This window comes from Lithobates pipiens, unplaced genomic scaffold (assembly GCF_037356315.1).
Source record: "Lithobates pipiens isolate NorthernLeopardFrog02 unplaced genomic scaffold, aLitPip1_a1.2 Scaffold_25, whole genome shotgun sequence".
Classification (NCBI taxonomy): Eukaryota; Metazoa; Chordata; class Amphibia; order Anura; family Ranidae; genus Lithobates; species Lithobates pipiens.
The window spans coordinates 220,257,024-220,271,488 of NW_027507787.1; the positions used below are offsets into that span (position 1 = coordinate 220,257,024).

Genomic DNA, 14,465 nt, shown 5'->3' on the forward strand with positions numbered 1-14,465 from the left:
TGTCATGCCCTACTCCTATTACAAGTGATGTTTGCATTCCTTGTAATAGGAGTAGGGCATGACAGGTCCTCTTTAAAAGTCATAAAAAATAAAAGGAAAATAAACAATAACAAAATAATTTAAAGCGCTCCCATCCCCCGTATGCTCGCACGCGTAAGGGAACGCATAGGTACGTCGCGCCCACATATGTAAACAACGTTCAAACCACACGTGTGAGGTATCACCGCGAACATTAGCGCAAGAGCAATAATTTTATCCCAATACCTCCTCTAACTCTAAACGGGTAACCTGTAGAGATTTTTCGCCTATGGAGATTTTTCATTACCGAAGTTTGGCGCCATTCCACAAGCGTGCACAATTTTACATGACATGTTGGGTACCAGTTTACTCGGCCTAACATCTTATACAAACACAAAAAAAAATCATGCTCACTAGTGTGTGTTTTTCTTTTCTTTTTTTTTCCAAAAACAACGCATTTGAAAAATTGCTGCACAAAATACCGTATTGCATAAAAGTTGCAACGACCACCATGTTGTTCCCTAGGGTGTGCTAAAAAAAAAAAAAAATATATATATATATATATATATATATATATATCTATATATATATATATATATATATATCTCTTTTTGGGTTCTGAGTAATATTCTAGCAAAAAAAATAGTGGTTCTAGCAAAAAAAATAGTGGTTAAGATACAATAATGTAAAGGTCGGGCTGTTTTCTTCCCAATTGGATGTCCATATATTTCCTGTTGAAGTGATCAAGGATGAGTAGTAATTTTTATTCTATTTGAATCATTTATGATAAAACCATTGCTTATTTCTGATTAGACATTTTACTTGTGCTTATACTAGATTTTTTTTTTTTTTAGATGATATTCATTCCAATGATGGTGAATGATTGACTGAATGGTCAGCAGAGATGAAATATCAAACATGCTGGGGAAAACCACCTTCTTTCAACATGTTAGTAATATTATCTCTGCTCACAATTTAGATTGACGGAAGCTTACTTCATTGTTCACTGCTGCTCTTTTGATACCTTTTAATTAGAAGTTGCTCTGCTGCACCAAGTAATAGCGTTTTCACTTGCCTTTTATGCACATTGAGGCATGTGAATCACAAGACTGGCTGAACAGACTTATAGACTTTCTAGCATGTATATAATTGGTTGTTTGTGATAAATACTCGTGCCTGGAATAGTGACTAAAGTGTAATTAAATTGTTAAGTGCGGCAGCTGTTTCAAATCATAAACTAGTGATTGATGATGAATGGCGGTGTCACGAGAATCGAAATGCCAACAGACAAACGGCGCTTGCTAATGATGAGTGGCAACAAAATAACTCAATTGACTAAGTGCAATCACAATAGACACACACACACACACAGTAATATAAAATATACATTGGTAACACAATAATATAAATTTGTGACCCATATATATACGATAAGTTCAAGTGCAGTGAAACGGAATGAAATCTTTGATTCCTTATGTCCAAAAATCGTGCTCTCCGTTTAAATCCCACACAATGTTGAATTTTAATGAAAAACTTCTCCCTCAAAAACTAGAAAAGGTAAGGTGAAGGTCCCTACTCACCAAATGTAGTTGACCTTCAATGCAAAAGATGAGAGAGGTCAAATGAACGTGTGCAGTCTCTATGACCAAAGGTTCAGTGAAACCTTTCCAACCATAGTCTACTTGTTGCGGTCTGCATTCCAAGGATGAACCTCGTAGCTAAAAAAAACTAACAGGCTCCACATGGCGTGATAAAGTGTAGGCTCTTTATTTAAAACTTGGTTAAAAAACAAATAGGGTCCCACAGCAGGAATAAGGGTCTAGAAGCTTCTGATGATGTCCTTTTTGATGATGACGAAACGCGTCGTTGGGACGCACGGGGCTCTAGGTGAATTCAGGACAACATACCGGAGCCTTTTTAGCCACTGTTACGGTATTTTGATGAATGTACGCTTTATACAGGAAGGGTCTGACCCCCTATTGCGGCTGTGGAACTCCCATTTGTTTTTTTAACCAAGTTTTAAAAAAAGAGCCTACACTTTATCATGGTCATCAAAATACCATAACAGTGGTTAAAAAGGCTCGGGTATGTTGTCCTGAATTCACCTAGAGCCCTGTACGCCGCCCCGTGCATCCCAACGTCGCGTTTCATAATAAAAAATGACGTCATCAGAAGCTTCTAGACCCTGCTTTGGAACCCTATTTGTTTTTTTACCAAGTTTTAAATAAAAAGCCTACACTTTATGCGGAGCCCGTTTTTTTCTTTTTGATTGCTACGAGGTTCATCCTTGGAACACGGACCGCAACAAAGAGACTATGGATGGAGCTTTTTCACGGATCCTTTGGTCATAGAGACAGCACACGCTCATTTGACCTCTCATATGGCATTGAGGGTCAACTACATCTGGCCAGTAGAGACCTTCACCTTACCTTTTCAACTGTTTGAGGGAGCAGTTTTCCACTACAAATCAGCATTTAAACGGCGAGCATGATATTTGGACAAAAGAGGATTTTACTGCACTTGGACGGACTTTGAGATGAGTTTTTTGCATACTACTGTCAGTATGAAATGGTTTGGCTCAAGCCTCTAACTGCCACTTTTGCTAGATAGCATGAAAGATACTACTTACTGTCAGGATGAATAGGTAAAAATAAAGGGGGAAAAAAGTCTAAACAAATAAAACGAAAGAAAGAAAATGAATGCAACTACTATATCTAAGTATTTGGCAAGCTGCAATATATTCGTTTTTGTGTTTAAAGTGGAGTTCCACCCGAAAATGGACCCCCTGACAGACCACATTCGGCATGTAATTTTTTTGGGGGGGTGAGGGGGGAAGAGCACGGTTACCCTGTTTTTACAGGCACCCAGCTTCCACTTCCTCCCCTGGCTCCACAGCGCCGGACGGAAGATCACCTCTCTCCCCCTCCCTGCAATCTTTTGGGACACGTCACAGGTCCCAGAAGATTGCCTGGCCATTCACAGCACGCAACGCGGCTCGCACCTAGCTGTGAAGCCACAGCCGGGTGCCCACAGTTAGAATGCCGGCACCGCAGAGAGGAGTGGCAGAGAAGAGGAGTGGGGCATCGCTGGACCGCAGGACAGGTGAGTGTCTGATTATTAAAAGTCAGCGGCTACACTTTTTGTAGCTGCTGACTTTTAAATGGGTGGAATTTCACTTTAACCGCATTTACTGTGGATGGGCAGCAGCTACAGGCTAGGCAAAGTACCCATACATCTCCGCTTGTTTTCGCGTGCCCCCTGCTGAGTTAGTCAGCAGGTTTCAGACAATGATTTTGGCTCTATACCTGCTAATCGGCTGTGACCAATCACAGCATAGAGCTACAAACACAACTCTGTACACGAACCGTGAAAAGTCTGAGTTTAGGGGAGAAAAAGGCAGCTAGATCTTTGAGTAAAAGCACCACACTTTGCATGCATTAGGTACACAGTTAACCCCTTAATTGCCCCTTGATGTTAACCCCTTCCCAACCTTTGTCATTAGTGCAGTACTGTATTATCACTGATCAATGTATTAGCATCACTATGGATGTTAGTGTACCTCCCAGCGAGGGGCAGTTGGCACCAGATTGTCCGCCACAGTATATGTCACTGGTCACTGCCATTATTAGTATTGTGACTATAGTTGCGTAAATTCAAGTTTATATAACATCATTTGTAGACGCTATAACATTCACACAAACCAATTAATATACACTTATTGGCAATTCTTTTTACCAAAGACATATAGAAGATTATATTTTGGCCAAAATTTATGAAGACATTAGGTTTTCTTGGATATGTTTGATAACAAAGTAATATTGTTTTTTTATTTTTTTATTTTATATAATAAAAAATAACCGAGCTATATTTGTGTGAACAAGTGATATAAATTTGGGCACAGTGTTGCATGACCGCGCAATTCCCAGTTAAAGTAGGGCAGTTCTGAATAGCAAAAAATATACACATAAAACCTTCTGGAAGTCAAGTGGTTAATACCGCCTTAATATAGTATTACACATCAATTTTGTTTTCTGCTATTTTTCCCTGCAAAGGAAGAGCAGGTCATTGATGGTCGTGGTTGATTATCTGTTTTGGCAAAACCATGACAGTGGTAATGAATTTTGGAAGTGCCATGTAGCGTGGCTCATATGTCACTGGGACTAACCTCGCCCTTAAAGGTTATTTGACATCTGTACTGGTAATTTTACATTTTGCAGTGCACCGTGTAAAAGGCACTTTGCAATGTGTGACTGCAAATGAGTTGTAAGCCTGTGCCCAGAAGACCGGACAAACAGGACTGTCTCGGTCTATTAGTTGCTACTCACTGAGCTCATTCATAAGAAATGATTGCAGAAACTGTTGGGTTAGAAAATAAATTGATTTGGCAGAGGGGTTGGTGGAGAAATAAGCTAAAATTGTTTATTCATACACATTTCCTATGAAATGCTAACTTTTTAAATCAGCTTTGTTTGGAAAGCTTAAAGCAACTTTATTTCTAAAATTAAAATGGAGCTCCCTGTAAAGAGGAAAGTAAATACATCTCTGCTGCGCACGCTGCCAAATTGTTCCTCAAAATCTCTGCCGGAACCAGAAATTTTCCGGAAGTATTGTACCCCTGGCCTCGAGCAGTGGTTCCCTCTGCAAACCCCTGCACTGAAGTCACTGAACTTGCTGAAATCACTGAAGGACAAAATAGAGACATGGAGGTCGGCAGGAGGAACCACAGAGTTGAAATGATGGAGTGTTATGGTTTTGGTGGGATGGGCTTAACTCTGAATCGGGCAGTAAGTAAGGTGCATTCTTTACTGTGTGCCTAGGATACTGCAGACAGCTGGGTTTGGCCATCACCCATGATGGCTAAATGGAATTGGCATCTAGGATGAAAAGGACCTGGGGGTCCTAGTAGACAATAGGCTCAGCAATGGCATGCAATGCCAAGCTGCTGCTAACAAAGCAAACAGAATATTGCCATGCATAAATTCCAGAGATAATATAATTCTTCCGCTCTACAAGAGTCTGGTCTGGCTGCACCTGGAGTATGCTGTCCAGTTCTGGGCACCAGTCCTCAAAGGATGCACTGGAAATGGAGCGAGTACAAAGAAGGGGAACAAAGCTAATAAAGGGTCTGGAGGATATTAGTTATGAGGAAAGGTTGCGAGCACTGAACTTATTCTCTCTGGAGAAGAGACGCTTGAGAGGGGATATGATTTCAATTTATAAATACCATACTAGTGACCCCACAATAGGGATTACATTTTTTTTGCAGAAGGGAGTTTAACAAGACTCGTGGCCACTCATTAAAATTAGAAGACAAGAGGTTTAACCTTAAACTACATAGAGGGTTCTTTACTGTAAGAGCGGCAAGGATGTGGAATTCCCTTCCACAGCCGGTGGTCTCACCTGGGAGCATCGATAGTTTCAAGAAACTGTTAGATAAGCACCTGAACCACCGCAACATTCAGGGATATACAATGTAATACTGACATATAATCACACACATAGGTTGGACTTGATGGACTTGTCTTTTTTCAGCCTCACCTACTATGTAACTATAAGGGTTCAACATTTACCCCAAATAGCCTGGCTTTACTGTAGCTAATAGAAGCAGTCATAAAAGAGCTACTGGCACCATTGTTACCTATGCTGTGAGAACATGATTCTTTCTGGCTGTTTAGTATGTAAGTGGATAAAGTTTGGCCTCCCATGCCATGGGTAGTTGCTCAGTTTCAGTGTTGGTCCAAAACTAATAAATTTACTTAATCGGAAAGGAGTTTTTTGGGGGAGGCTGCTAATAATCTTAGTATAATACACTTTTAAAATTTTATTACAGAAATAATTAAAATTGTAATTTTATTTTAATTCTGTAATACAATTTAAAAAGCTTTTTATACCAAGATTGTTATCTTGTGTCTTTATTAGTCCACTCCAGCCTCCCCAAAAAAACTCCTTTCCTTTTGTTGGGATGAAGCTACCTTTTTTTTTTTTTTACTGCATTATGTATGCCGAGACTCCTTTTTAAATAATTTTCCTAATTGTCATTTTGCGTTTTATGAGCCTCTCTAGTAGGCTTAATAGTTTTTTATTATTATCTTTCCTATCCTGCGTATTATTGAAAAGAGTTTGAAACTTTGTCACCTTACATCTGTGTGGTTAGCCCTTGGCCAGCTGCTCACCAGGAATGAATATAACAAAAATTGACATACACCTCCTCTGAGAATTGACCTAGTCTGATGGTTTTTCCCTTGCACACACTGTTCACTTGGTAAAGCTCGGATCCTGGTAAATAAATATATATATCATTAGTGGTGTTGGCCCCACTACATGTCGATTTCTCACATCCCTGTTTTGTACCTCTTTCTCCAGTGTCTGCTCCAGCTTGTGTCAGTTCTTCCAACTACTTTCCTTGGCAGCTGTTAGGCTGTTATCCCAAAGGGGATAAGTGCTTCCCGCCCCCCCCCCCCCCCCCGCTGCTCTTCCCGGGCCTCCCGTCCCAGACTGTAAAGAAGCCGGAAACATCTTTGATCGAGTCTTCTATATGCAAACACGGAAGTGACATCACTTCCAGTTTATGCAGATGCCAATGGTGGCGTTTAAAAAAAAAAACAGTATTCAGAATCGCCATTTTTGGCAATCTGAATACTTTTAAGTGCAAAGGAGGGTTTTAGGGTCTTTTAGAGTACCTGTCACCACCTATTAGTGTCACAAGGGATGTTTACATTCCTTGTGACAGCAATAAAAGTGATAAAAAAAAGACAATGTAAAAAAAAAAAAAAAAAAAATGTAAGCGATTCCTTCCCCGCAAGCTCGAGCAGCAAAGAAAACGCACGTGCAAGTCACGCCTGCATATGTAAACAGTGTTCAGATCACACACGTGAGGTATTGCCACGATCATCAGAATGAGAGCAATAATTCTAGCACTAGACCTCCTCTGTAACACTAACCTGGTAATCGTAAAAAAAAAAATCTAATGTCGCCTATGCAGATGTTTAGGTATCGTAGTTTGTCGCCATTCCACGAGTGTGCGCAATTTCAAAGCATGACATGTTGGGCATCTATTTACTCATTTACTTTCATGTTGCTACTTGATACAGCACAGTGAGCTCTTGATTACTGGGTTTCGCTGGCATGAAATGTATTTACGTGTCTCTTTATATCCGCCTATCTACGGTCCATAAAAAAAGGCAGTTTACAACTAGCCATTCATAGATCACAACAGAGTCTGCCAGTGTCCACTCTGCATATACTGATAGAGCACGCATGTGACATCCATCCCGGTTGGTTTCGATCAGCTGCTCACAGATCCCCTGCTGATCGGAGCAAACTCTGCTCCTTGTGGAAAAGCCCTTAGAAACCAAATTGCATGTCCTTGGTTTTCATGACTGAGAATAGTAAAAAAATCTCTTGGTATGATCAATGTGGGGTCGTTTTTGAAGGTTGTATCTGTCTTTTGTACAAAAAATTAAAATTAAAAAAAATTACCTTATTCTGTCCTTTAATAACTTGTGTACCTGGTAAAATGCAGTGTCCTAAAAAGACAACCATTTACTAGCAATATTATAATTTTTCTTTGCTTGTTCTGTTAGCTAGATGACCCAGCAAGCTCTTTGTTTTCATCTTGCCTATTTTTCTGATGTCACAACATAATACATTATAACAATACTGCGTGATCTTCCGGAGATTTCCAGTCATCCAAAATGTTTACTTTACATGGAGGCGGTGGATACACATTCTGGCAGCGGCTGCAAAGTCCACCCACACTGCTTGGATTAAAAAGTGCCAACAATCTGGTGGTGGAGAAACAGAAAATGGCGCCAGCCGGGTCAAAAAAACCTGAAACGGCTGGCAGCAGGTGGTAGCTGTCCTCACAGTATGTGTGGATTTGGCACGATGAGTATGTTGGCATCTATAACCTATTTACTCTTAAATCGTTGGCCAATGCAGCAAAATATTTTTGGGCCTTAAGAATTAATTTTTATAGAGAATGTTCTTATGTCATCCATCTGAGCTATATTAAAGTGATACTAAATCTTAACATCTTTTTCTATTTAAATTAAAAAATAAAAATGCAAGGATATTGCACAGAGCAGTGGCTTACCACCTCTTTTCCAGTTGCCTGCTCGTGCTATTTCTTCCTTTCTGTGGGTGACCCCTCAGCAAGCCGCGTGCTGTGGGGGCACCCGTGCGGGCACACTTTCCAGCCGGGTTGTGTGCGTCTGTAGACATCTTGGGGATTGTGAAGAGGATTCAAGTAAGTGTTGGGAGGGGGGCACAATAAGCAGTGGGACTTTTTTTTACATTAATGTAAGGAATGCACTTAGGTAAAAGTTGTTAACTTTAGAACTACTTTAAGTATTGTGGCATAACAGCGCTTTCTCTTATGGCCCGTACAGACGATCAGATTTTCTGACAACAAAACCGTGTGATTTTGTTCAGAGGTTGTTGGCTCCAACTTGTCTTGCATAAACACAGTCACACAAATGTTGGCCAACAATTACGAATGTAGTGACATACAAGATGTACGGTGAGCTGCTAAAAAGGAGGTTCTATAGTCATGTGATGGCTCCATTGCGCTTTCGGCTCGTACTTGATTCCAAGCATGCGTGGACTTTTGTGCGACGGACTTGTGTACACGTGATAGGAAAGTCTGACAACAAAAATTTGTTGGCGGAAAATTTGAGAACCTGCTAGCCAACATTTGTTGGCGGAAAGTCCAACAACAAATGTTTGGAGCATACACACGGTCCGACTTTCTGCCAACAAGCTCACATCCAACATTTGTTGGAAAATCCAATCGTGTGTACGCGGCATAAGTCTGATGGTAACTGGTACTACATCAAATCACTCGCATCATAGATAAACAGTGCCTTGCGAAAGTATTCGGCCCCCTTGAACTTTTCAACCTTTTGCCACATTTCAGGCTTCAAACATAAAGATATAACATTTTTATTTTTTGTGAAGAATCACCAACAAGTGGGACACAATTGTGAAGTGGAACGAAATCTATTGGATATTTTAAACTTTTTTAGCAAATAAAAAACTGAAGAGTGGTGCGTGCAAAATTATTCGGCCCCTTTACTTTTAGTGCAGCAAACTCACTCCCAAAGTTCAGCGAGGATCTCTGAATGATCCAATGTTGTCCTAAATGACTGATGGTGATAAATAGAATCCACCTGTGTGTAATCAAGTCTCTGTATAAATGCACCTGCTCTGTGATAGTCTCAGGGTTCTGTTGAAAGCGCAGAGAGCATCATGAAGACCAAGAAACACACCAGGCAGGTCCGTAGTACTGTTGTGGAGAAGTTTAAAGCTGGATTTGGATACAAAAAGATTTCCCAAGCTTTAAACATCCCAAGGAGCACTGTGCAAGTGATCATTTTGAAATGGAAGGAGTATCAGACCACTGCAAATCTACCAAGACCTGGCCGTCCCTCTAAACTTTCAGCTCAGACAAGGAGAAGACTGATCAGAGATGCAGCCAAGAGGTCCATGATCACTCTGGATGAACTGCAGAGAACTACAGCTGAGGTGGGAGAGTCTGTCCATAGGACAACAATCAGTTGTACACTGCACAAATCTGGCCTTTATGGAAGAGTGGCAAGAAGAAAGCCATTTCTCAAAGATATCCATAAAAAGTCTCGTCTAAAATTTGCCACAAGCCACCTGGGAGACACACCAAACATGTGGAAGAAGGTGCTCTGGTCAGATGAAACCAAAATCCAACTTTTTGCCCACAATGCAAAACTATATGTTTGGCGTAAAAGCAACACAGCTCATCACCCTCAACACACCATCCCCACTGTCAAACATGGTGGTGGCAGCATCATGGTTTGGGCCTGCTTTTCTTCAGCAGGGACAGGGAAGATGGTTAAAATTGAGGGGACGATGGATGCAGCCAAATACAGGACCATTCTGGATTAAAACCTGTTGGAGTCTGCAAAAGACCTGAAACTGGGACGGAGATTTATCTTCCAACAAGACAATGATCCCAAACATACAGCAAAATCTACAAAGGAATGGTTCACAAATAAATGTATCCAGGTGTTAGAATGGCCAAGTCAAAGTCCAGACCTGAATCCAATCGAGAGTCTGTGGAAAGAGCTGAAAACTGCTGTTCACAAACGCTCTCCATCCAACCTCACTGAACTTGAATGGGCAAGAATTTCAGTATCTCGATGTGCAAAACTGATAGACACATACCCCAAGCGACTTGCAGCTGTAATCGCAACAAAAGGTGGCTCTACAAAGTATTAACGCAAGGGGGCCGAATAATTTAGCACGCCCCACTTTTCATTTTTTTTATTAGTTAAAAAAGTTTCAAAAATCCAATAGATTTCGTTCCACTTCACAATTGTGTCCCACTTGTTGGTGATTCTTCATAAAAAATTAAAATGTTATATCTTTGTTTGAAGCCGGAAATGTGGCAAAAGGTTGAAAAGTTCAAGGGGGCCAAATACTTTCGCAAGGCACTGTATCTAATAGCCTGTATTCTAAAGTTTGCCTGAACCAATTGCAATTGAACCAATTGTGATATATCTGCCCCTAATTGGTCAGCACTACCACACAAACTAATACTTGCGTGACAATTTCTATTTCGTGCCCTCAATTCATTTATACTGGTACTGCCTTTTAAGGAGAACATTTTACCACCTAAAAACATTTTCTCATTAGTCTTTTACCACTTTTTTTTTTATTTTTTTCTGGAGGGGTTGCCTTCCGATCCATCGTGGCATCTCATGTAACGTAGCGCCAAAGATTTGAAGCTGGAAAAGAAGATGGAGGGCATCCCTCTCCAGGAAATTTCTTCCAGTTTACCCAACTGGGCCTTATTTGCTGTGTCTCAGATTGACAATAACATTTCATGCATACTGATGGGACAGTAAAGTCCTACTCACTTGCATTTACCATATTTGCCTGCAGATTTTGTATGCATTGGTTCTAATATTTGAAGTCACATAAGGCTGATTTATATGTTGTATCTAACCAAAGTTGAAAAATTCGCACTTGCTCTTCCTCCCTCTTTATATAATGTTTCCTTTTTCTATATAAGGGAGACAATTGTACTCATGTGTCAACGTCACTATGTTTCATATACTTTTCTTTGGAAAAATAATAAAAATTATCGGAAAATAAATTTTCTCTTTTTAGGTGCGCTGTTTTTAATATCAAAGGACGACTAATTAGCTCATATCAAATGTAGAACCATGTGGAATTTAAAGTCGGAAGGTTTTTTTTTATCTTAAAGCGGGAGTCCGCCGGGAGTTCCGCCGTTTTTTTTTTTTTTTTTTTTTTCTTTTTTAAAAGCCAGCAGCTACAAATACAGCAGCTGCTGACTTTTAAAATAAGGACACTTACCCGCCCAGCGCGCCCGCGATGTCGTCACCCGAAGCCGATCTCTCGATCGTCTCTCAGGTGCTGCCGCCGCCATCTTGGGTATGGGAATCAGGAAGTGGAGCCTTTCGGCTTCATTTCCCGGTTCCCTACTGTGCATGCGCGAGTCGCGCTGCGCAGTAAGGATGGACCCGCTGCCTCTGGGATCTGTGTGTTTCCCAGCAGGCAGCGGGGGACTTTCGGAAAGGGGCATAGAGCTACGCCCCTTTCCGCAGAGAGCTATCCCGGAAGTGGGTGCAGATACCTGTACTGTACAGGTACCTGCACCCCCCCTCCCCCCTGAAAGGTGCCAATTGTGGCGCCGGAGGGGGGGAGGATTCCAATGAGCAGAAGGTCCACTTTAGGGTGGACCTCTGCTTTAAAGCATTCTATGCATTAAGATAGAAAAAACCTGTGTGCAGCTGTACCCCTAAGCCTCCCTAATACTTACCTGGGCTCCATCTCGATCCAGCGATGTTACACAAGAGACTCTGTCTGAGGCTCTGCCTCCTCATTGGTTGAGACAGCAGCAGGGCGGCATTGGCTCCCACTGCTGTCAATCAAGGTCAGTGAGGAGAGAGAGGGGGCAGGGCCTAGTCGCGGCCCAGTGTCTGATTGGACACACAGAGCAGGGTCTCCGCTCATGTGCCCCATAGCAAACCGCTTGCTGTGGGGTGGGGCGGGAGGGGCCAGCGAGGGACCGGGGAAGAGGAAGATCTGGGCTGCTCTGTGCAAAACTACCTCACAAAGCAGGTAAGTATAATGGGTCTGTTATTTTTAAACAAAAAATAAAAAAAAATAGACTTTAATACTGTAACTTTAAAGCTGAACTCCAGGCAAAATGTGTGTGTTTTTTTTTTTTTTGCCCCATGCGGTGGGCTGTATTTTGCACTGCACAGGTTAACTGCTTGTTTTATTCTAGAGGAGAGGACAGTGGAGATGTACTTGCCTGATCCGTCGATCCTCCCCTCACAAGATTGGTCTGGCGCCACCCCACGACGCTCCAGCGGTCTTGAAAATGGACTGTTCCAGATGTCAGCACACTCAGAGCATGCTCCATAGACAGGAACAGTTCACTGCTGGAATGTGGGGCAGCGCAGTTTTCCATAGGATCAGTGGATCAGGTGAGTATAAACTTCATGCTCTCCCCTACAAAAAAACAAACAAACAGTTGACCCATGCAATGCAGGAACAGCCCCACTGCATGGAGAGAAAAAAAATGGTCTGGAGTTGGGCTTTAACATGGCATTTTTATTAAAGGTTACCCATGGGAATTAATTTGTGTTACCATGATTCATAGTTTCATAGTTAGTAAGGTTGAACAAAGACACCAGTCCATCCAGTTCAACCTGAGTGTCTACAATTGTCCCTATCCCTGTACATTACACACTCACATTGGTCCCTACCCTCAGGGAGCCCACAATCCACAGTCCCCATTCATACTAGGGCCAATTTTGGACAGAAGCCAATTAACCTACCTGCATGTCTTTGGTTTACAGATTCATAAAAACTGTGATTACATTGTTTATCATCATTTTAATCAAGCTGGAACATCTATGCAAGTTTTTCTTTCAAAAAGAAAAAGGTTACAATAAGTTTCAGGGTGCATAGATCAGAATATTTCTTGCAGTTGGCTTTTTTTCGTAGTTTTACCTTCTCACATATCATTACATGCATTCCTTTCTTATGAGAGAGGGAGGGGGGGCATTTTCTCACAAAGAAAAGCTGTGGCACTAATAGCATCAGCATACGCACACGCCATTAGCTCTCAGCTCCTGATTCTGAAGGATCTTATGAATGCAGCCAGAACACTGATAATGTAATAAAAGTGCCCAGAAGAGTGTACATTGGAGTACGGCTTTTCTTTCATCTACTTACTGTACTTCTCTTAGGGTCAGTTCACGCCACAATTACTGCATTCCGGATGTTTCTATTGGACCAGCTGATGCCGCCCGATATTTGGCCCATGTGTACGGTCCTTAATTCACATTCCTATGATGAGACAACCAGCCATAGTACTTGATCTGTCCTCCTTCTCTGAACGCTCATTGAATATTTTTTAAACATCAAAACACCCTTTAGGTCTAGTTTTTTGGTCTGTCACCCTTTGTCCACAGTACCCATTTATCTAGGGGCTTAGTAAAGCTGAAAAAATACCTAGTTCGTATTTTCTCAAGCCCTGCTATTGCGTTGGGCATTTTCAGTCTCCTACCCTTCATTCCCTTCATTCCCTTAATGCCCATAATGGCTGGCCATTCTTCTCTTTTTTTTTTTTTTTTTTTTTTACTATACCCTCTTGCCCTTAAACATGTATTGTAACAGAGGTGTTTCATATAACTTTTTAACCACACTATTCTTATTCTCTCTTTTTTTTCTTTTTTCTTTTTTTTTCTTGTAGTGTTCCAATGGACAGTAGATAGAGAAAACCTAACCTATAAATCTCACCAGATCACACAAAAAGTAGTTTGTGGACTGCTTTTGAAAAACGCACCAAACTATATGGTGCTGCGTTAAAATGCAATCTGGTGCCCGCAAACGCCTTGAGTTTGGGGTGCCATTAATCGAGTTATTTTGCTAACCAGCCCCTTGCTATTATGCTGTCGGAAAGCAGGGAGGAGAAGACCAGCTCTTCTGGTCCTTCTTTGATTCTTCAGTTTTTAAAAAGAAACCATAGGCAGTTGGCTAAATGAGTAAATACATTTTGTTACTGAGGAAAATTTCTTATGAATAAAGCAAGGAGTTACCTGGTATTTGTTTTAGTTTACTATATAACCTCTATTCCAGTAACACTCCAAAGCAGCAAAAGTAACCTCCTTGGCTTCCCAAACAGACTTTTAATTCATTAGCGTTTTACCCCTTCTGTTCTTCTTTTGATTGCAAAGGAAACTATTTTCCCAGACTCTTAAGATCTCAATTGTGTGATTAATTTACAAGTAGAGCAAAAGTCTGATCTCATTACTGGATTCTTTGATCAGATTTGGGTTTTTAAGTTCTCAAGTGTTTCTTCTTCAGGCTGTCTGCATTTCTATTGCCTTCTTGTCCCTGGTAATTCCTTTATTCAGTTATCTGTGCTGCTAGCA

The 14,465-nt window shown here is 41.2% G+C and overlaps 1 protein-coding gene across 1 annotated transcript in view; it reads left to right on the plus strand.

Moving 5' to 3' along the window:
- Positions 1-14,465, plus strand: part of INPP5A (inositol polyphosphate-5-phosphatase A) — a 633,009-nt gene that overhangs the window by 502,902 nt on the left and 115,642 nt on the right. Inside the window, exon 10 of the mRNA XM_077453801.1 lies at positions 13,784-13,845. Coding sequence (XP_077309927.1) covers positions 13,784-13,845 — 62 coding nt within the window. The remainder of the gene's footprint in view (positions 1-13,783; positions 13,846-14,465) is intronic.